The sequence below is a fragment of the Emydura macquarii genome, unplaced genomic scaffold, assembly GCF_026122565.2.
Source record: "Emydura macquarii macquarii isolate MOO-44397 ecotype Brisbane River unplaced genomic scaffold, CSIRO-AGI_Emac_v2 contig_820, whole genome shotgun sequence".
Lineage (NCBI taxonomy): Eukaryota > Metazoa > Chordata > Testudines > Chelidae > Emydura > Emydura macquarii.
The window spans coordinates 828,445-850,936 of NW_027130957.1; the positions used below are offsets into that span (position 1 = coordinate 828,445).

Here is a 22,492-nt window from a genome sequence, read left to right on the forward strand (position 1 = left end):
CTCCTCCCCTTGCTCGGCTGAACACCCAGACACACACAGACAAGTATAAAAATGCCCAAGGATTTAAACCTCCGGCTGCAGGTAGAGACACGTTCACTCCCCCTCCATGCATTTTGCAATACCTTTAGTCTCTGGACTATGGTCCTAATTTAGACCATGAACTACATTTGGCTCTTCCAAGAGCCAGCATCAGCTAAGATTAGGTTAAAAGACAAAACCTGCAATGCGAAATTTCACACGACCAAAGCAATAAGGAAGATTGACTGACTGACTGATTGATTGATTGATTATGGGTGAAATTATTGCTTTGTATTATTGAACGGCAGAGTAGCCCTAGTCATGGGCCAGGCCCCCTAATGTTAGGTGCTGCCCGAATGAAGAGAGATTCACTGCTAACTTTGGCATTAGACTGGGGACAGAATTCAGTCTGGCTGCTGTTCAGACAAACAGGCTGTGAAATATTTGGTACTGAATCTATAGACCCTCTCTAGGAAGTTTCATCACAGACAGAATGCTGGGTTACAACAGTGCAGAGGAAAACAATTCCATTAAGAAATTCAGGTCATTGCTCTCACGTTTTTTTGGCGTGACCCAAACTCCCAAGAGAGAAAAATTCCTTGTAAGTCACTGCAGCGGCATCTAACAACTATTTTTGTTTCGATAGCCTCTTTCATCTTGAAGGGTCAAAAAGCACTTTACAGGCCCTCAGGTGCCGGAAGGTTATAAGGCTTCACCCCACAGGTCCCCCCACTCCGGGAATTGCATGGAACTACTTTGAAAGGCTGAGTTAAGCCTGCTGGCATCTGAACCTGGGAGTATAGGAAGGTATTACAAACCAGAGGCTTAAACCTCAAAGCCACCCCCTCCGGGTGTAAACAGATAGTGTTTGTTCCAAATTGCCAGCCCCCTCTTTTTCCATGGATCATGCAAGCACAGCAAAGGAGGAGGTAGGCCAAGCTTCCGCCAGTGTGCATGTGCCTCAATCCTGCCCTGGAGGGAGCACTGGAGGAGTGAGAGGGGAGCTCAGTTTCCACGGGCTGTTTAACCCTTGGCTTTTCTGCAACAGGTGCCAAGCAGGGGGCCCATCAGCGTCGACTCTAGCTGTGTTTTTGTGATGTGGATGTACTGGCTCACCGAACTGCCATCTGATAGGAATGACTTTCAGTCGCTCCCAGCCCAGGAGGGACTCAGGCTGGCCACCTAGAGACAATCGATAGCCCCCCAGCGGGTCACTCCCCTCAGCTATACGGATTTATGACAAAGCACTAGCGGTTGTTTCAGCCCAGTGAATTAGTGGGTGGGCTGAACATCCTTTGATTTCTTGCTCTGAACAGAGGCGCCATGCACATGGGGCTGGTAGGAGTTACAGACTGTCCCTTTGTGACTCAGTGTCCCAGGAAGATGGGGAATGTGAAAGACATTTTCTATTTGGGAAGTATTTATTTCCTAACAGGCTTATAAATCAGAGCAAGCATCACCTCTGCTCAGATCAGATGGTGCTGCCAGGTTGACAGCTGGGACTCCGAGGGATAGAATGACTCGGCTTCCCAGCCCTAGAGTCTGATCTGTTTTCCCCCACTCAGTGAAACAGAGGGGATCTCAGACCTGCCAGTAATACACTATAACCTCATTCTGTATAGCGCCTTTTACAGCTAAGAAAGAGTAGCAGAGGGAGAGAGAAATGAAGGTGCAGAAGCAAGGGACGCAAGCTGTGTGCTCAGCCGAGATGTGAAAACAGATGGAGAGTGGAGCAGGTGGAGAGAGAGATGGAAGCTGTTTCAGGTGGCAAGAGCTGCAGTGGAGAAGGTTCTCACACCGCCCCTGGAGAGACAGAAAGGAGGCTGGTGCTAAATGTGTGAAGAGAAAGGAGAAGGGAAGTAGAGTGAGATAAGGGCCCTGATACTTCAGCTCTTCCTCACGTGTATAGTCCCATTGGCCTCAGTGGGTCCACGCGTGCGGAAAACGGCTGGAAGATCTAGCCGTTGGGGTCAGTTTGTGGAGGGTTTTGGAAATCAGTGTCTTGAAATGAATGGGGAGTGGATGTAATGAACGTACCATCCAAGGATGCTGAAGTTTAACATTAGAAAAGATGTGCAATAATTAAAGGGTGCTAGGGAGCAAATCCTGTTTCCTACAACAAGCCCAAATAGGTGGGATTGGTGCAGGGAATCCCACAAAGCCGTGGGGGATGGAATCTTGAGCAGCCCCCAGAGCAGCTATAGAATCAGAAACCTTTGCAATGCCAGTGTGTGCGCACACACACACACACCCCGCACCTTCCACAGGCAGCAAGGGCCAGTGGATTTATGTTTCTGCCTTTACTCTCCCCCCACTGCTACCCCAAGGCCCACCTATGTCCCACAATGCCATGCTCCCCATGCTGTTGGACACTGACATGCAGGGGGATGGAGGGTGAACCCATACCCACCTCCTTCCCTGCACTTGGGGGATTATTACCTCCCTCAGGGTTAAAAGGTTTGACAAAGGCCATTTGATCTGCAGTTCCCAGGCTGCACCCGGAACCGAGAAAGCAGCCAATGCACTGTGCTGGTGCCAAGTGGGCAGAGCTTGGGTTTCTTGGTGTTAGAGCAATGGCTTCAGACTTTCTCAAAGTCTTGCTTACTACCAGTTATCACCACGCTCCCTCTACTATAAAAGTGAACATATCCTTCCATCGTTTCCCATCACGAAAATCAAGATTCACGCCTGCACTCTGAGCGGAGTCAAGGCTGTAGGTTACCAGTCAGCAGCTCTGTTGACTCTACGTACAGGGCTAACGAAACAGAGCTTGACACATGGCCAACCTGTCGTGAGTTATAACCTTGGAGTACAACCCAGGGACCTTGCACTAGTTATTTGTGACCAGGAAAAAAACCCATCAACCCAGAACTTCAGTCTTCTAAGAGCAACTTCTTCCGTAACCCAGGATGCCCAGGCTCCCAGGGTCAAAGAGGGCATCTCTAACCTCTGCAAAGAAGGAGACAGGTGTCAATGGGAAGGTGCTTCAGTTTTGTGTCACAGATGAAGGAGTTATAACCCAGCAGGAGAGATTCAGCGCTAAACCCATTTGCACCCATGTGCCAGCTGGGAGGGTGGAACCATTTGGCAACCTGTTGCTCGGGCTGGTACAAATCAGTATGATCCAATTAACATTAAGTCACCTTCTCCTGATGCTCTAATGGTTGACAACAGCTTTTCTGCCCTCCCACCATGTGCTGTGTGATCCTCAGGGGTGGGGATGGGTGAGGAGCGGGAAGGGCGACTGCCAGGAAGTCCATAGGTGCTGCAGGAAGCGGAGTTGGTGATGTGTCATTCTTCCTGCCAAGTCCACATGGAGCTAGGGATGAGTTGTAAAGTCAAAGTCCTAACTGATGGCAGCCATTAAGCAAACGGTCTCGTTCCCTAATAGTAGGGCCATCGAGCCCGGTGCCTGGCTAGCTTTACCATTCGGCCTCCTTCAATTCACCCCTTTCAGTTTCAATTACAGGCTTTCCCCTCGCTGCCTGCCCGAGCAGATCAAGCGCTAGACTGGGACGTAGGAGACCCAGGTTCTAATCCCAGCTCCGCTGCTGGCTTGTGGGGTGACCGTGGGCAAATCTCTCCTGTCAAACGGGGACAGTGATACTGAACCTCCTTTGTACAGTGCTTTGAGATGGATGGCTGAAAGGCGGTTGTGGGGCTGTGCTGCGGTGCACTGTTAAACAGTTGCTGTCTTCCCTCTCCCCCCTTAAGAGGCTGCACTTCGGTGCTGTGTGAAGTGATTCTTTACCCACCTCCTAAGGAGGTGATCTTGTGGGTCTTTAATGCGAGTCCCGAGGCTCATCGAGACACTGGCACAGAAGGCACCATGGCTGCGCTAAGCACTGTCATCACTTCAGTTCAAGTGGCAGGTTGAGAAGAAGCCTCCACAAGGCCATCTGGGCCAAACGCCCCCTCATCTCCTCCCACCAGCTCTATTCCCAGTGCTCTCTGCCCTTCCCTCCTGTTCTCTCCTTTCATGTGCCGATCACAGAGTTCTCCCCCGGCGCTGGGGATGGAGCACTGAGCTCCCATGTGCTGGGAACCGAGGGGTTTTATCTACACGGCCAAGCGGGATCTCTCCGCTTTTCTATCATGTTTTTGATCAGGGATGAAGTCTGAAACCTTCCCAGTGAGATCCGGACAGCTGGCAGCCCCAAACCACAGGCTTCCTCAGCCTTCCCTGCCCCAGGGCTTCAATTCCCCTCCCTTCCCCTGAAAACAAAACGGATTATTTGGTTGCCGTGCATGACAAGAGGGGATGTAGCCCGTGAGGCACCAGACACCGCTGCTGTCCTTTCAAAAGCTCATAATGTGCTAATGCTTAAGTGCAATTTGATATGATTCACCAGGGAGCCCTTTGATGCAGGGGCTGCTAACTGGATGAGAAAGACATCCCCCTCCATCCAGCTGTGACAAAATGACCCCACTTCAAAGCCAACCTTCCAGCTAACCCTGCAGCTACGCGCCTGACCAGTGGTGCATACAGCGCGCTCCCTCCCTTTCACAGCCTCTCCTGCTGGGTGTGTTTTGTCTTGTCCCCCTTCCCCCCTCCACTACAGGAAAGAAATTCTCTTTGGCCCAGGAATGTTAATTCACATGGGGAATGTTAGGGGTCCTCCCTGGCAGTGAGGAATCAGACCTACAGACTCAGGGGATGCAGCCGGCCTTGAATGTTTACACACGACCTACTGCCCTTGGAAACTTCCAGTTCTCTAGTCATCCATACGGTCTTCTGGGAAAACATGGTAAAAAACCCACAAAAAACACTGCGTTTTAAATGTTTAAAAAATAAAACCATGCAGAATTCCCCCTTCCCCTTGTGACATTTTTTTTTAAACAAAAACTTCAAAGCTTTTTTCATCATAACAAAATGAAAAACGGCCTAAGCCCAACTTCTTTGTCTTTTGCAGGTCACTTTTATTTGGTGTTATGGGCATGAGACAAAGGTGTTACCATTACATGCTGTTAGTCTGGCTCCTTGGATGGATCTGCCCTGATTCCCTACCCCTGAGCTGTGACTCGTGCAGCCTTTCTCAGCTGTTGAAATGGTGCAGAGGGGATACAGAGGCCTTGACTTCTGAGTTACTTTGTGAAAGGGGGCAGTTAGACTGTGACCCATGTTATGACTCAGCACCATCCCTTGCATCTAGCCAGGAAAGAGAGGTTGGTCGCAATCCCCCTGGCCCAGTTTGTGCATCCCTGGACATCATGTCACCGAGACTGAGGATCTACATTGCAGAACTGGATTTTGCCTGAGATGAGCGTGGATAGTGGGGCAGATTGAGATTAGATATTGATATATCCCTGCTGGAGCTCAGATAAACTAATTCTAAACTAAACCCCCTCTGCTTTCCAGAAAGAAAACGATCACTTAAACAAAACGGACCTTCATCATTGCACCAGCATAGGTGCCTTTACTAGGACTCTCTTTGGTTTGATTTAGCTGAGATCAGTGTCTGCATACCAGCTAGACAACTGCTGCCTGTAATAGTTGACCCCAACCTGAGCTGTGTGGCCCTGAAATTAGAACCTGTGGTCCAGAAGTCTAATACAAAGCATACGCACACAGACGTCAGTCTAGGATTTAAGCCCACGGCCTTGGAGCATGTACGGAACCCATGCGTGAGTGCCCAGGATTCACAGTCCCAGCTCCTGGGTGTATTGGATCCACACCACACTAAGGCCTTGTCTAGCATTTATGCTGGCAAAACTTTTGTCGCTCAGGTGTGTGAAAAAAACACACCCCTGAGCGACATAAGTTTTGCCAGCATAAGATGCTCTCCTGCCAACATAGCTACTGCCGCTCGTTTAGATGGTTTTATGGGGTCGGTGGGAGAACTCTCTCCTGTCAACATAACGTGGCTACGCAAGTGCTCTTCCACGGCTCAGCTGTACCAATACAGCTGGGCCACTGTAAGTTTGAAGTGCAGACTAGCCCTGATGCCAGGTTCTACGCTCTCAGCATGGCAGTGCAGTACGCACCAGCAGACTAACGTTAGGCCTGGAACTGGTAACTTTCACCACATGGCAGCAAGGCCCGTCAGCTCAGTCAGGCTGGTTCTGTAGACAGCGTGATGGTGATTTCACAAGTGCATGGTTATTTGTTGGAGGTCTCCTTGAGGGACTAGAGAACTGGTGTGAAAGCTCTTGATGTCTCCCTGAAGGGACTGGGGTGTTAAATCTTTCATCTCGCAACTGTTTGTCAGACATTTGAGTTATATTGGGTTTAACAAAACAAAATAAAGTGCTTTAGGAAACAGGTACAAAATCTTTCTCTGCTTCCAATCACTTCCTTGGTTCTTGTGATTTCACAACCCTATTAGTTTTCCAGTCATCCACCGAGACTTCCAGAAAAAGAAACAAGGTTAAAAAAATCAAAGAAGTAGAACATTCCTGAATTTAAACATCAATAATAATAATGGTGATGACGCATTGTGCATTGTAAATTTACCTTTGAAAGTTACCTTACCAATAACAGCTTTATGTATTATTACTGGGAGGTCTGTACACCTCAAGGAGGTGAGTCAACGTGTTAGTCTCCATGGCCCAGATCCTCAGAGGTAACTACCACTGAAATCAAGGGGAGTTCAACACCTAAAGACTTGTGAGGATCTGGGTCTAAATGCTTCACTTGCAGACATGGATTCTAAACCACTTAGGAGGTCATCTCATTTTCACAAAGGTCCCTTTACGCCACTGTGGCAGTGCAAAGGAGCCTTAGTATAAATGAGAATCTGGCCTTTATGATTTCCTAAAATAACCCTGTGCTTTCTAAATGCTCGTTTTGTAAATTGAGCTCTAATGGATTAGTACCACTTTCTGGTACTGGAAAATCTCTCAGCTACTGATGGTTGTCAAGGTGAACTTGTCTCACTCTGCCATCAAGTACAAGGCAACAGGAGCCTACAAAGATGGTAGAACCCACCTGCTGATTTGACAAAGAGCATTTGGTAGGTCGGTGCCTGATTCTGTGTGGTGTTGATCAGCGCTTTCAACTAACACTGAGTTCCATGGAATGTGAGAGCTCTTATCCAGATCCACAAAGATACTTAGGCTCCAAACTTTCAGTGGAATCAATGGAAGTTAGGAGCCTAAAATACCTTTGTGGATCTGAGCACTTAGTCCCTCTCCACATCAGGAACACAACATGTAAATGGCTTTAAAGCGAGAGAGAAATCAGAACACTGCAGCCTATTCATTACTTTCACTATCATTTGGAAACTGTATATGGAGCCTTCCAGTTGTAAATTGCTGATTTAAATCTAGTCCAGGACTGTAAGGATTGAAATTCATTATCAGATATTTGGAGGTAATTGAAAATCTCACTTTGATTTACATGATATTTAAAAATGGATTTCCTCTTTGTAGTGCCTGTAACTCTCACACACATTGCAGTATTCAGGGATGTAGGGAAGCATTATGATTGCCCCTGTACAGATGGGAAACTGAGAACAGAGCTATTAAATGACTTGCCCAAGGTCACACAGAAAGCCTGTGGCAGAGCTAGTAATAGAACTCATGAGTCCCAGTCCAGTGCCTGAGCCACGAGGCCATACTTCCTCCAACTAGTTCTGTCTAGTTCAGGATAGAGAGGCAGTGTCCCGCAAAGGCTAGCGCACTGGACTGGGACTCAGGAAAGCTGGATTCTATTCCCAGTTTGTCCACTAACCCTGGCCTCAGTTTTCCCACCTGTAAAATAGGGATAATGATACTGACCTCCTTTGTAAAGCACTTTGAGGTCTACTGATGAAAAGCACTACATACGAGGTTGTTTTTTTTTTATTATTATTAGTTCCCAGTGATCATCACACGAATGGGACTCTCAGAAGAGAGACCACAGAGAGAACAGGCATCGAGGGTACATCTATCCTGCAGCTGGAGTTGTAACTGGCCCCTCGGGCAGATGTGGATATGCTACTTTTGATCGAGTTAGTGCACACAGTGTAGTCAGAGCAGCTTGTGCTAGCTGCCCGAGCACAAACCCTTCCATGATTTTAGGTATGTATATTTGTGGGGAGGAGCGGTTGCATCTCAGGAATCCCATGACCAAATTTGTTCCACTGACTCTCCTTCTGCCCCTGACTTGCTCCAGCAGTTTCTCAGGCACAAGGCCCTGGCGTATGCATTTTAGAACACATTGAAATATCATCCTTAACCTTGCTGGAGCTAACACTCCTCCGGAATTCAAGCTTATCCATCCACAGTCATTGTGCTGCTTTATTGATTTAGAAATCAATTTAGATCAAGCAGTACAGTCTCCTAGTGTGGACCCAGTTATTCTGGTATAAAGGTGCTGATAGGGGTACAGCTCATTCACATAAATTGAATATTGTTACACCACTTTCTATTACAGCAACCGTGCAACACACAGGAAACAGTAGAGGGGAGATTTCTCAAAGTGAAGTCTTAAGTACCCATATCCTTTGAGCAGCAACTGGGATGGTTTCACAGGTCACTAAGCCAGCATCACACTCAGTCATTAGGGGAATCGCAGCCACTGGTGCTTCAAGAGCAGAGGTAGAGATTATGCCAGCCAAAACAAACAAAGCTTAAAAGAATTTAATAAAGTAAAAATCAGGGCAGGGGCCTCTCCCGTGACCCTGCAGCAGTGATCTGCTTTTCATTAGGGTAGCTTTGCCCACTCCAGTGCCTCTAAGCCCCGGTGCCACTGTGAAGTTCCACTTCGTTGTGGGCTCTACCACATAAAGCAGACAACAGCCTGTCACAACAACAAAGGAGAAATTCTCCCAACCCAGGATCACTTGCCGAATGAGAGGAACTAGCCACAAAAATTCTTCAGCCAAGGAAACAGCCTTAAAGATGCAAGCTAAGGAGAATAACCCTTGGGAAAGGTGCAAGACTAGCTTCCCTGAATACTGAAGGCTTTTCGCCAGTGACAGAACAGGTATGTCCGGGCAGTAGCAGGGCAAGCTTCCCACATCCTGGCCCCTGTTGCTGTGCCTCAGAACTGATTTCAGGATGCAGCACAGAGCAGCGTCCATGGCCCATTCAGTCCTTGCTCTCTGCTGAGACCGCAAACAGGAGGGCTGAACATGGATTGAAACGGTCTGGTTTCACCTAGGCCAAACAGCCATGAGGATAACGCCTGGGGGTGTCTTTCTACTGCCACTTCAGTTTTGCTGCTCTTTAAAGCAGGGCAGGGGAAGGTTACCAGAGACAGGAGCAGCGCATCCAAAGCTGCCTGCTAAGTAACATCACCGGGACACAGAAACTTCTCAGCAGTGACGTTCTTTGAGTGAGGGAATCAAAGGCTAATGTGCAGCTGGTAATAATTTTGAGCTCCGGAGGAAAGAGAAGAGAGTTTCCATGTGTGCTTCCCCTCTCTCCAAGGGTCTTATTCAATACTGGCTCACTCAGACCCTCTCTCTCTCAACTAGCTTCATACTTCAGGTTGGGTTCTAGTTTTGACAGGGGCTTTCGCAAAGCAGGACTTATGAAGCCCGGTGCAGCTTCCTTCACACATATGACCAGCCCTCTGATCTCCAACTCAGAGAAGCCAGCTAGCAGCACACATAGCAATGCAGGGAGCAGAGCAGAGCCTTCTCCTACCAGGGAAAGGAATGGAAACTGAGCAGGGACTAGAAGGCAGTATGAGCCATTGGGCAGCTCTCTTTTTGGAGCAGTTATTGTCAGATGTTTGGCAGTAGAGTATGGGCTCCTTGGCTATATGGGTCCTGTGTGACCACAGGTGGAGGCTTCAGATCCCATAGCCTGTGACAGTGAATAAGGGGATTTGGGCAGAAAAGACTTCACTAAGTGCAGTGTTACTATTTTAGAGAGAATTTTTGAAGGCGTGGGAAGAGTAGACATGACCTATTTTTAAGTTGCCCTTTTTCTTCTACAATCCAGCGTTGGCCACTGGCTGTCAGACAAGGGCAACTGGTTGCCTGTTATGTAGTAATCCTTCTATTCTAAGGCCCATTTTATACCCTGCAACCCTACTGCATAGGTGGGGGATGCACAGGGCCTGTGTGCATGCTACTGTTCCATTCAGCCACTCCGTGGTGCGGCTAGACTACAGCTCACATTACACAGTTGCGAGAACCTCCTTCCCAAGGACTGCTCCCCCCGTCCCCCCATGCTTTCAGTGAAATTAAAGAGGCAGGACCTTGGTCTTTCTAGAGGGGAGAGGATGGCTCCGCAGAGGGATAAGGAACTGGAGAGAGCCTCACACCAGCCTTCTAGGCAAACAAGGATGCAGAAGAATTAAACAATGGAAAGGGAAGCTATTCACATCTAAGTGGGCTAAACCAGCTCAAGCAAGAGGGGGCTTATCTTCCATACAAGAGCATTCTCCTCCCCGGAGGTTGGCTCAGCACCTGCCGTCAGCAGTGGGCAGGAGCTTTGATGATGCATCTGTGTCAATGATCTCCAAGGATTAGCAATTCAAGCCTATTGAGCAGTAACAGCAAGCAGAGGGGATAGGGTGGGGCCAGCCACAAGGATCAGCAGCTTGGATGAGACCTCAACTACAGTGAAGGCTTGGACACAATCCCTTTGAGCCCCATCCCAGAACAAGGAAAAGGGCCTGTTTACACTCCCCATTTCAACCTTGCTGTAAGGGGCTCCCCAAATTCAGTTGCAACTGTCGTGAGGACAGAGTGCGAGATGCTGGGGTAGGGGGAAGAAGAGAACATGTGCTTGAAGAGCCCCAGAGCACCAGCCTGAAGCACCAGGAATGTGAGACCATCCCTGTGCTGCCTGAGCACCAGATGGGCCAGCAGCAGGACCACTGAAAAAGGCAGCTCATTGCTGATGTAGCACTAGAAGTTGGAGTCCTGCAAATGGTAAGCTTGATCCTGAGCCCACAGCTCATTTCTGAAGAGGAAGCCAAAGCTACCCTGTTTGAGGCAGGATAATGCTTGGGCCATTTGTCAGTTCTGCCAAGAACCCCATTTTCTCCCATCACAGATGGCAGGGGGGAGTGCTGAGAGATGGCATCTGGCTGACTTGGGTCAGGAAGCCTGAGGTGGGGCAAAATTACAGACAAAACACACAGTCTGCAGCCCTAAGACGGGCGACCTAGGGTAGGGGAGAGGGCACAGTGAGCTGGGGCCGGGAAATAAACACCCCTCTTCTTGCTGACAGCTACAGGAAGAAAAGGAGACAGAACAATGAAAGAACTGGCACTTGGAGACATATGCAGGAACAAGTTTATTTTCCCCACCATTGGAAATATGAAATTATGAAGCAGCAGAGTCCAATATTTACAAAGTAGCCCAACGCCCCTCTGAGATAATGAGAGCAAACCACAAGGACAGCGGCCCTGACAAAGAACAGAGACAAATCCAAGGAGCTCTCTGCAGCAGAACTGCTTGAGACAAGCAAAGGTGAGGGATGGGGGGCCTTGATGCTAGGGGGAGAGTGTTTTTAAGAGGGAAATATAGAACAATGGCGAGACCTTACCAGTAGGTCTTAAAGTTTAACACGGCTATCCTAAAGGGGCAGCATGTGCTTTATAGGCAAGATGAGAAAAGCTGCAAGCAGCAGCCACTCACTGTCCATCAACCAAGGCCACACACTTCAGCCTTGTCTACACCAAGAAAAAAGAAAAAAAAATCAGATGTGTAGCTTCCTCCAGGAGCAGCTCCAGGTTAAATAAGATGGTTATAAAAAAACCACCTGCCCTACCTACACTATAGCTTCCACTGTCATTGTCACTACCACTGCTGGAGCTTGATGGATCTGAATTTTGCCAATAGTGAGACAGCCCCCTGGTTTCCTGCTTACATCTCTTTGCACAGCCCTGTTGCTCCCAGTTCCCCTTGGCCAGTCCTACTGAGTGGGACAGCTTTGCACATTCGGGGCAGGGTATTTCCGCTGGCTGCAGGATACCTAAACTTAGTATTCCCCTGAGTTAGCCACCTTAGGATGCCCTGAACAGCTGCCAAGATTCCTTCACACACCTTCAGTATCTGTGAAACCAGGGTCGAGGCCACAGTGGGAGCAGGTCAGTACAAAACACTGAGGCCAGCCCCATTACTGCCACAGCGGTCAAAGTGCTCGCTCATTCATTCCCAGACTGATGCCTGAATCAGTTAAAGGACTTGACCGGCTGGTGCATTAGACAATCCCAGCTTCAGAGCCTACAATCCTCTGGTTTGGAGCTATTAACGTATTTCTAATGCTCCTTACAGGGAGGAGAATTCAGCGTGTATGCATGGTGGGCATAGCAAATATACTTTCTGAATAGAGAAGTGGGGATTGTTGCCAGTAGACTTGCTCCTGCTTCAGCCACTGACAGTGTAAAAGCTTCAACTTTGGCACCACTTGTATAGCTTAAGAGATCAGGAAAGCACTGTGACCTGTTTCTTACAAGTCAATCCAAGGTGTATGAGGACTGCTGCTACTGCACAAAGCAGGCTGGCGTCTAGCGCTAGGCAGAGAGATTTCTAGGTCTTCCCTGATGCCATTCTTGGCAGGTCACGTCAAGTAGTAAAACAGGAAAGCGGGATAAGAGTCTTTCCTATTCAATTGGCCAGGCCTGTTATTTGGCAAGTCACTAGCAACTTCACCAGGTAATAACTGAAGCAGCACAGGGTAACTTAATAAGACACCGCACTCTCATTGTAAGGTTCACTTTGATGTGAGACCTTTGATATCTAATCAGCCTGGAGTTTATTTAGCAGCAGCCTGCTCTCCATTCATGCTTGAAATAACTGAATTTAGGAGAGACAGTGAGAAAAGGATTTCAGTTCCAGGTGTAAGAGAAAGACAATACAGTGTCTACACCGTCTCCTTCCAATCTAGAAAGGAAAGTGTTTGGTGATAAAGAGAATTGGATGCCGGAGAGAAGAGAAGCCCCTTTTCTCCCCCTTAGCTGGAGGCGAGTGCACGGAGAGTTCTGAAAGCCAGAAGTCTGGTTTGGAATCGTCTCTCAAGAGGCACAGGACCCAACGAAAGTGACATGCAGCTAAGCAAGTGATTTAGAGAGCAGCTGAGTGTTGTTGACCATGTCAGTTACTCGAGGCTGGAATTCATTGGCTGCTGCAGAGTTGTTCTTTTAAAGCATCAGAGTTACAAAATGAACCCCCACCCTTGATTAAGGAGGTGTGCTTAACCTGGTTCATAGCAGATAAAAGCCAGCCATCACAACGGGTAATCAGAGTGGCACCCTCAGCAGAGACACTAAGGAATAAACAGACATGGAAACTGATTTTGCCACCTTGGAGGAAGTGCCTACAGGTCAGGCCTGAGGCCCATTTACTGGCCAGTGTCTATGAGATGCTTCTCCTGCCCATGTCTGTGCTGTCTCTACTCTGGTGAGTGAGCAGATTCTAGGGATGTCAAACTGGCATCTTCACCAACCATCGTTTAATTAGCTTTCATAAAGGGTCCCATAAGGCACGTCTAGTGCTTCCATATCAGTGTAACGTGGAACTCCCATCTTTTCAAGGCATAACAGTGACTCTACCTTGGAAGCAAACAGATCTTCATGTTCTTTAACACGAGACCAGACGTAGCAAAACTGCCATCCTGCACTATGGGACAGATACTACCTTTCAAAGGCCCAGGCCTAAGGGAAGCGGCTACCTGCGCTTGAGGAACTTTGTGTCTTCAAACACTTCTTTTAATAAATATTTTACACACACCAGCTCGCTTGGAATTCACGTATTTCACTCCAGAGCAGAGCAAAGATGTTTTAGAGACCCACAGCTAAAACTTACCATCCCTCCATATGCTGTTGCCATACCAAGTCTACAGCAAGTGTTAGGGACTTCAGAAAAGTAAACTGCTGCAGAAAGACAGAGTGGCAATTTTATGAAGACGTGGCAAAGGAAGGAGCAAGGGAGCTATATTTTGTGAGTCATGGACCAGGTGATGTGGGTTCCGATCTCTGCAGGAATATGCTACCGGAAGTGCACGAACTGCTACTAGCCACTCTACAGCCTGAAATCTATGCACACTTTAGTGCAGTTCCTCTCATTGAGTCTGCTAGTTTATAGTCAGAGCTGCCCCGCCATAGGATGAATGTTATCAGAGGAATGCTTTGTCACCAGCACCTTTGTTTCATTACCAGCTACAAGGGAGATTGTACACAAGCATAGTGGCATTACATACCCCAGTAAGTCAACATGGCCACTAACAGACTTGTATCTCCACTTGGAAATGTGTGCTATAGGAGATTTGTGCAGTAAGGGGATCCCTCCTCCCCCGCTCCAAAATTCAGAACTTGCACCATACTTGGGAAGTGTAACAGTTCAGAAGCATATGATTAAGTTTGCTGAGAGGAAATAAGTAGCTATGTACGGGCAGCCCTGGATCAGAGAAAACATTACAATGAGTATCTGCTTGTGCTAAGGAGGCAGCCCAGGTACTAACAGGCAGGTTTAGCCCTTGCAACATTACCTTGTGTTGAGATTATAGCTTACAGGGCGCACTCCGAAAACTAACCATGAGGGGGGTGAGGTGCAGAATTCAGAGGCCCCAGGCCCCCAAGCACTGGGAGACCCCAATGACAGAACAAAACAGAAGGAAAGACAGCAGTCCGAGGAAACAAAAATTAGAGCCGTTACTACACAGTGAAGATGCTGTCTTCTCTTTTAGTGACTCCCAGGGCCGTGTCCCCAGCCTGTTGGATCCAGCAACCACAGTTTCATCCCGTGTGCACCAATGGGAAGGGAAATTCACAGTTTCCATCACCGCAAGTGAAGGGTCAGAATGATCGTCAGGATCACCCCCAAGAAAAGGAAAAAGGGAAGCCAGGTCTTCATGAGCCCCCCTATGCTGCAAGAAAAAGAAAGGATTAAAAAGAGACGGGGATGAAAAGGGACAATGAGGATGGGTAGGGAGGGAGAGAAATGTTTTGGGATGATTGGAGGAGTTGCAGGCTGGAAGGTGAGGAACCATGCTACTTTGTACCCATCACCCTAATTTGCACTTTTGCATCATGTAATTTACATATCATGTCACATCCCAGATGTTCTTTTCATCAGGTTAAGACATGAAACCAGCTCTAACCAGATCTAGTTACCAGTTACAGTTATTTAGTTACTAGATCTCAGAGGCCACTAGATTGTACAATTTTTCATCTCTGCTGCCAGTTCAAATCCAGCCCAGCAGTTAGCACAGACTGGTTATTTGGTGGCTATATGAAAAGAGATGGTGACAACAAATCAGCTCCTGGTCATAAGTTACACAAAATCTGCATCAAAGTGCCATTACAGCTGGCAACCTGAGAGGAGCCAAGGGCTGAATAAGTCATAGAGACTGAACTCCCCTGAAAACCCCTAGAGGAGATTCTTCCAGACCAGGAGTAAAACACATTAGCAGGGCAGCACTGGGGAAGCTTGTACTCTACTGCCCTGCTCCGTCTGTTCTGTGGCTACCGAGGATCACAATCTCCAGGACTGAGAAACTGGCCCTTAAGTTATTGAAGAAAAAAAGCCCACATGAACGCTATTATGGTGCTGAAAGAAATTGTGGTGGTAAAAGACTGGGAGAGAAATCCAAAGAGCAGTGGATGGAAGCCCTAACAAAATGTGGGATTCACTTTATTACAGCATAAAAGCAAGAGAAGAAAATCTGTGACTGGCCCAACATACGCCACTGCCCAGTGTGGCCACAATTATGAACACCACAAGCTGTGGCTAAACCCAGGGGTCAGGCGGCCAAAGACTTCACTATAGACTAGAATTTGCTTTAGATTACACTTTTCATAGGCCAAAGCCCCCAAAGCACTTCACAAAGCAAAGTGTCAGACTCCAGTATCTCAGGAGGCAAGCTCAGCAAACCTCACACACACCTTGGCCTTTAGCTGAGATAAAGGGCTGCTCAGGACACTGGTGAGCTCTCTTTCCTCTTGAGCTTTCAATCTGGTCAGCTACCAGTCAGGGGAACCTGTTCTGAACACCTTGGTGAAAAGGATGGCAACCCTGCCAACCTGGCTCTGCACTGCAATGTCAGGATTCCTTATGAGCAATGAGCCCATAACCATCTGGCCAAGGGCAGGTACGCTGCCAGCTGAGCCCTACTGTCCTCAATACCCAATTGAAAAACATATGGGTGAAAGCTTTAACCATCTCTCTCTGGGGTAGTGAGAAACATTAAAGAATCAGAAACTTTGAGAAGCTAGCCCTTCAGTAAACAGATCCCCTCGCCTTCTGGATCTGGACTGGTCCACAGCTCACCTTACATACTTTCCATACAGAAGGGAGAAGAAGCAAAGTTTGACCATGTTCCAGGAGCTGCTGTTATCGTATCTCATCAAGTTTAAGGCCAGAGCCACATGGGAGTGGCAGTTGTCACAGCAGAGATTGTGCTATAATAGAAAAGGACATGAAGTTAGAGGAACCTAACAGAGACAGAAAAATTCTAAGTCCATCCCCTCTTCTGTCTGGTGCAGGATTGTCCCCTAAAATTAGCCAGATAATAAGTTCTCCAAGGCAGGGAGAATATCTAATAGAACTCAACAGGACCCCAACCCCACTGGTGCTTTTGAATGCTAGTGCAGAACAAACTCCTAAGAGAGTATATTCTCCAGTTTCGCAGTAAGTACCAGGATTCTAAGCGCCCATCGTTTCCTTTGAGAAATTCTTCTCTAGTCTAATAAGAGCTCCCCATTAAGTTAATGCCAAACCCTCTTGGTTACGTACAGGGTGGAGGACCAATACAAGAGCATAAGCCTTTCAGTAGGCAAATGTGAAGATGTAGAGACTTGAAGATTGACCATGACACAAAAAACAGCCAAGAACTGGCTTTGATCACATAGTTCTTATCAACTGCTTCATAAAAAGGGATCAGCCATCAAGAAATTTCATTTCATAGATGGGAGGAGAGCAGGAAACGTAGGTTTGTCCAAGCTCCATAAGGGAAGCATTTTGTTAAGAAAAAAATACACGGTAAATCCCTTTTCATTGCACCTGGTTAAATCAAGACTAGCCCATATGCAGGCTGGGTTTCAACTTCAGTAAAGTCTTACCATTCGGTGCTTGTACTCCTCCGAGGCATCGTGCACAGCCGTATCCCAAGCATTGGGACTGCTGGAGTACACTTTGTTTGGATCCAGTTTCCAATACCTGACAAGAAAGACACCAGAACTACTAGTTTAATCGCTATCCTTCTGTTCCTTCACAGTTTCCTTTCCTTCCCCATTAGGAGGCTATTTAAAGCAGGAGTCAGAAGACAAACCTGCACTCATTCATTAATGAAGCTCAGTGAACTCAAGGACCTACACTGTTCAAGAGAGGTGCATATGATAAGAGGGCATCAGGAGCTATACTTCCACCCCTAACCTAAAGCAGCGTCACCTCAGATAGCAAGGGATTATTGTACGTGTGGGGCAAATTAGAAAACTGATCTCCAGTTTTTTTGTTGAATTTAAAAACCCAATTCCATCCACATACAGATAGTTTGATTTGCACCCTGACAAATAAAAACGTCAATAAGAAGATGTGTATTGACTGTATCATTCAATTTTTTATATAATTTACTTTCAGCAACTGATTGCCACAAATTCTACTTTAATATAAAGTCTTAATTACTATAATAGCCATGTAAATATTAAGTCTCTAATTATTTTAATTGCAGTCATGCTTCTAATAATAGATTTAATTTAATGTTCTCTCTTGGGAAGCACAGAAACACTAGCTGCCCCTTTGAATTAGGGCATTTGATCTCTGAGAATGTGACCTATATTATTCATGTTTATGTTGGTTTCAGTGAATTAAGAACATTTACACGTGAATTTGTTAAAAGTTTAAAAAAAAGAAACAGCAGCACTTACTTCACTGGCTTCCCAAAAGCCATGTTGTCTTCCTACAGAAAGGAGAAACATCTCTCAGGAGAACACCGACCACACAAAATTCAATACATGCATCTTTCCTGTAAGGCCAGACACTACGCTTGTATAGTGGTCTGAGTTAATTATCAAGTACTTTCCTCAATAATCTCATTTTACCTAAACATAGATCTTATTTGTGTGGATACAGATTTAGATTCTCATTACTGCTGTTGGAATGAGAGTTTGGTTATATGTACTGCGTATATTGCTACATCTTCCATCTTTATGACATACACACCTTATTGATTCCTTCTTGATTCCCTTTGTTTTGGAATTGAAGTAGATTTTTTTACATATTGATAAAAGCTGTACATATTCTGATCTCTCAGTGTGAATTACATCAACAGACTCCTTTACACTCAAAATCCATCAAATTAAGATGCAGCATGACAGAGTGAGTATAATTTACATGTTGGTAAGCAGGCATAACTTTCAGTCAGTCCAAGGAAGTCATGTTATTGTAAAATGCAACTTCTCCTAGCTCCCTCAATTTGTAAATTACACCAAAATTGGACTCCTGATTTTGACCCCAACATGACAATATACATGTGTGTTGTGGGACACATCAGACTAACCCTTGTCACTGGAATCTAATGCTTCTTTGGAAGTACAAGAGGTCAAAAGGCACCCTTCCCTTACTGCTCAATAAACCAGATTAGCCAATCCTTGATCGCAGTAACCAGTTTATCAGCACTGGCCAGCAGTCAACAGAGAGGAGACTAATATGGCTGTGTTGGTCACAGCTTTAGACTGCCCTGAATCCAGTACAGAGCTAGCCAGTGAGAAAAATGAAGCATGCAAGAGTTCTCTGCTCTTCAGGGATTTATGCAGCAATTATTTCAAACTTTCATTGCACTTTGGAAATGTGAAACATGTAGGGAATGGTTCACAAGCATTTCACAAAGGTGGGAACCAAGCAGACTTCAGGTTCCTCATTCATCAACTAGAGCCCCCATCTACTTACGGAGACGTAGTAAGGGCCTGCAAAGTCCCGAATGACTCCAGCCGACGTACAGATACCCATGTGGCCGATGATAGGGAAGAGCCACCTACCAAGGTAGCAAACAAAACGTCAATGAGTCAAATGTCTCACCCTAACCACATCCACGTCAGGAGACTGCTAGAATGACTACACAATGAACTGTATAATACAAAAGAGACAGCAAGCAAGTTAGATGTAGATGGCGAAAGAGAGAGACATGACAGCTAGTAAATCAGAGCTGAGCACAAACTGACAGAGGCAAGGTCACACAGAAACACACACATGTACAGGTAGGAGAATATGAAAACAGATAACGTCCAAACCCACACCTCCTCTGACAAGCAATTCCACAAATTTAGGCTTCTTTGCATGGGCACCAAGACTTTAATCTTTTAATATGATGATTAACTGTAGTTATTACAAGGACAGGAGCCAGAGGGCCCGATGCTGCTCTCAAAATACACCACTGTGCATGCCACCTTAGACCAGGAAGGAATGAGCCTTCAATCTTTATCTGAAACAACCCCATTTTGTTTTCCTGTGTAAATGCACTGGCTCTAGAAAAAAGTTTTCTTGAAGACAAACTGAATCTTATAAATTAGTAATGAAAAAACTTAGGTCATCTAACCCATCTTTATACCAATAACTATTTTATTAAAGTATTTTTATTATCGTAACACCTAGGAGCCTTAGTCATGGACCACTGCTAAGTGCTGTACAAACACAGAAAATATGGTCCCTGCCCCCAGGGGCTTACAATCTAAGTATAAGTCAAGAGACACCAGGGTTGTTTTCCACTGGAAAGTAGTTTTGTGCATCCCAGGCAATAAGCTCCCACTATTAGGAAGAATATTTCCTAGTCTAAATGGTCCCATTCCTCCAAAGATTTCCTGGCATCAGTTTATATTTTTATTCTATTATCATCATCTTGTGCTATCCTAAAATCTTCTCCTCCCTCGTTGGTATTTATGGCCTTCAGGGACTAGCAGAGTTATGTCCCCACACCCTACGGCTATGTCTACACTATAAGCGCTACAGTGGCACAGCTGCAGCGCGCAGCAGCGTAGATGCTTCCTACATCTACAGAAGGGCTTTTTCTGTAGATGTAGTTAATCCACCACTCCACAAGGTGGTAGACCTAGTTGCATCTACACTGGGGGGTTAGGCAGCACTCAGTCATTACACTTTTTGATTGCCATGTATTGGCATGATACTGTTGGGTCTGAAGTTCTAAACACTGCAGAAGAAATGTCTACATTAAGAAGAGCACCTAGTTTTAACATTCTAAATTCAGATATTGGGACGTACGGCTTGGGATTGGGAAGAGAGGAGGAAAATTTGATAGTTGTGCCATACAACAAGAAATTTCACAGCATTACAACCATCTTATGAGATTTCTGATGATTCTGCAGGAAGTTGTCAGTATTGATATGGGAGAGGAAATCCATGGCAAAGTACAGATTTCTAGTGGCCCTGTTAAAGGATATATTTCTCACTCCTTAATCAGCTAATTAAAAAAGCTGAAAAGATATTGCCTCACTTTTTTTTTTTAAACAGTCTTTTAATCCTGGAATGTTTAAGCAGGTGAAAACAGGCGTTATAATGAAAGCTGGTGTGCAATCTTAAAGCATTCATTAACATGAAAGCTGTAAAATGATTTTTCTTTTTCACCAAAGGTTGAAGGGTTATCATTCAGATTTCTGGTACACTGCATAAAATATCTTTTTTTCCTTGTCTCAGCTCTGCCACAACTAGTCCCTACCCACTAAAAACACTAGCAAACAAATCAAAATAACTTCATTGTGGCTTTAGATGCTTTAGTTGGATTGCAGCAACAGGTTATATTGATTCCAAACTCCTCTTTCTAGTGTGCTGATTTTGCATGTATTTGTTTGGTCATCACTAGGATGGCTTTGTTTGGGTTGTTTCCTCCAAGCACATGTAAAAAATGGAAAAGGTATGCCAAAATAATCCAGTCATGATTATAAAGTATGTAATATTTTAACTAAAGTTGTTTGCTGTGAGAAATTGAGGGGAAAATATTTTTTCTCAAATTGTTTCAAACTATTTAATAAGTTAATTGTTTCAAACAATTAATAAATCCACACACTAGGGCATATCTAGAGCCAACTGTAAAAATTCATGGAGCTGCTCAGAAACAGCAGTGACATAGACCATGCCTTCTTACAGAAAAACCGGAGAAGTCACGGGGTTTGGACCTGACACACACACACATCATACAGGCACTATCAGGAGAAAAGCCACGGAGAAAGGAGTGATTGTCAGTGGGCCCCTGGCTGCACTAGTGATCATCCACACTCATTTTAGTGGGAAGTTTCCATGAGGTTTGAAGTAGAGGTTCAAATCTAACTTTCATGGTTCCTCACTGCAGTCCCAGGATCCACCCTTCCCACCCCCTGAACAAAGCTGTGTTTCACAGCTGCTATATACATTTAGGGTGAGTGGCCAGAGCTCACCAAGCCACTCCTCAGCAGTGCAGCAGGCTCCCTCCTGTGACCCCCACATCCCTGACTCCGGCACTCACACACTTCCGGCAGGACTAGGGAGCTAGACAGGGAACATTCAAAGCCCGGCAGCTCAGGGAGAGCACCCTGGCTTTTGGACGATCAAGCTGGTACCTCGACCAACATATTGTACTGCACGTTTTGTTCAGCAGGGTTTGAAGAGAGAGCCTCGGCCCCGGCGTTTTATTTTTGGTTGGTTGGAAGGTAACGAGAGAGCATCATGCCACTGTAAACCCCCCCCCGCATCCTCATTCTGCCGGGAGAGCCGCTCGCCTCTTTCCAGTGCAGCGCACGTCCCGTCCGAAGCGATTTAAGCTAAACCCAAAAGCTGCACCAGAATCAGCGCGTCCACACGGGAGACGCACACCAGGCCCTAAGGGGCTGTGGAACGGGGGCGCTCAGAAGCCCAGAAAGGAAGCGCAGCAGCATCTGGTAGGCCCGAGGAGAGACGAGCCGGGGGGGTCCAGCACCGGCCCGGCCCATTGCCTCTCCGCGGGAGCCGGGTGCAGTGCCCAGCGCCCAGCGCCGAGGCAGGCAGCGGAGGGGCTCAGCGCGTTACGCGGGGGGCGGCGGGAGGGTCCCCGGGTCCCAGCACGACCTGAGGGCCCCGCAAGGACTGAACGAGGGGCGGGGCACCCAGGGCAGCCCCGCGCCCGCTGGGACCGACGGCAGCCGGACACACGGAAGCGGCCGCTGACAGACAGACAGACAGACAGACAGACAGACCGACCGACCGACCGGCCTGAGCCAGGCTCCCACCCCGAGCGCCCCCAGGCAGCTGCCGAGACTGATACCGAGGGGGGGGGCCTGGGGACACGGCGCCGCCCCCCCCGGCGCACTCACGTCAGCACGGGGATGGGCGTCCACACCACGCAGTAGGGGAAGCGGCCCCGCTCGGGCTCCAGCCCGGCCCCGCCGCCGCCATTGAACTGCTTCATCTTCCCCCCCGCGGCCTCCGCTTCCGCCATCGCCGGGCATGACGTCACTTCCTGGAGACCCCGAGACGGCGCTTCCGGCCGGTCCCCGCCTCCCTGCCCCGGCCGGTGGTAACTAGGGGAGAGCGAGGCCTGCCCCGCGAGCGAGCGCGCGCGCGCGCCCCCTGGCGCTGCCTGGAACGTGCTCCCTGCGCTCTCATGCACCACCGACCCCGCCGCCCTCTAT

General features: G+C 47.3%; 2 protein-coding genes and 1 long non-coding RNA gene across 6 annotated transcripts in view; 1 reads left to right on the top strand and 2 right to left on the bottom strand.

Annotated features, from left to right (window-relative positions):
* Positions 1-119, bottom strand: part of LOC137149718 (trophoblast glycoprotein-like) — a 13,307-nt gene extending 13,188 nt beyond the window's left edge. The window contains exon 1 of the mRNA XM_067543292.1: positions 70-119. The gene's annotated coding sequence lies outside the window, so the exon portion shown is untranslated. The remainder of the gene's footprint in view (positions 1-69) is intronic.
* Positions 1-3,132, top strand: part of LOC137149721 (uncharacterized) — a 3,286-nt gene extending 154 nt beyond the window's left edge. The window contains exon 2 of the long non-coding RNA XR_010918828.1: positions 1,067-3,132. This is a non-coding gene — a long non-coding RNA (uncharacterized lncRNA). The remainder of the gene's footprint in view (positions 1-1,066) is intronic.
* On the bottom strand, positions 2,707-22,492 carry TMEM222 (transmembrane protein 222). Of its 4 annotated transcripts, none has more exons than XM_067543297.1 (6): positions 22,175-22,492; positions 18,789-18,873; positions 17,768-17,799; positions 16,964-17,060; positions 16,173-16,303; positions 2,707-2,967 (listed from the first exon to the last, which is right to left on the bottom strand). In XM_067543297.1, the coding sequence occupies exons 1-6, from the start codon at positions 22,297-22,299 to the stop codon at positions 2,961-2,963; spliced, it is 477 nt and encodes a 158-aa protein (XP_067399398.1). In that variant the 5' UTR covers positions 22,300-22,492; the 3' UTR covers positions 2,707-2,960. The 4 variants fall into 4 exon arrangements, with proteins under 4 accessions (XP_067399398.1, XP_067399396.1, XP_067399394.1 ...); XM_067543295.1 differs by lacking the exon at positions 2,707-2,967 and adding an exon at positions 3,188-3,337; XM_067543293.1 differs by lacking the exon at positions 2,707-2,967 and adding an exon at positions 10,969-11,130.

Bases quoted from the DNA above. Each gene is read 5' to 3' on its own strand.
- TMEM222 (XM_067543293.1), bottom strand. From the start codon at position 22,299: ATGGCGGAAGCGGAGGCCGCGGGGGGGAAGATGAAGCAGTTCAATGGC. The intron at 18,874-22,174 runs GTGAGTGCGCCG...CTACCTTGGTAG, and splicing joins ACGCCCATCCCCGTGCTGAC to GTGGCTCTTCCCTATCATCG. The intron at 17,800-18,788 runs GTAAGTAGATGG...TCCTTTCTGTAG, and splicing joins CAGGCCCTTACTACGTCTCC to GAAGACAACATGGCTTTTGG.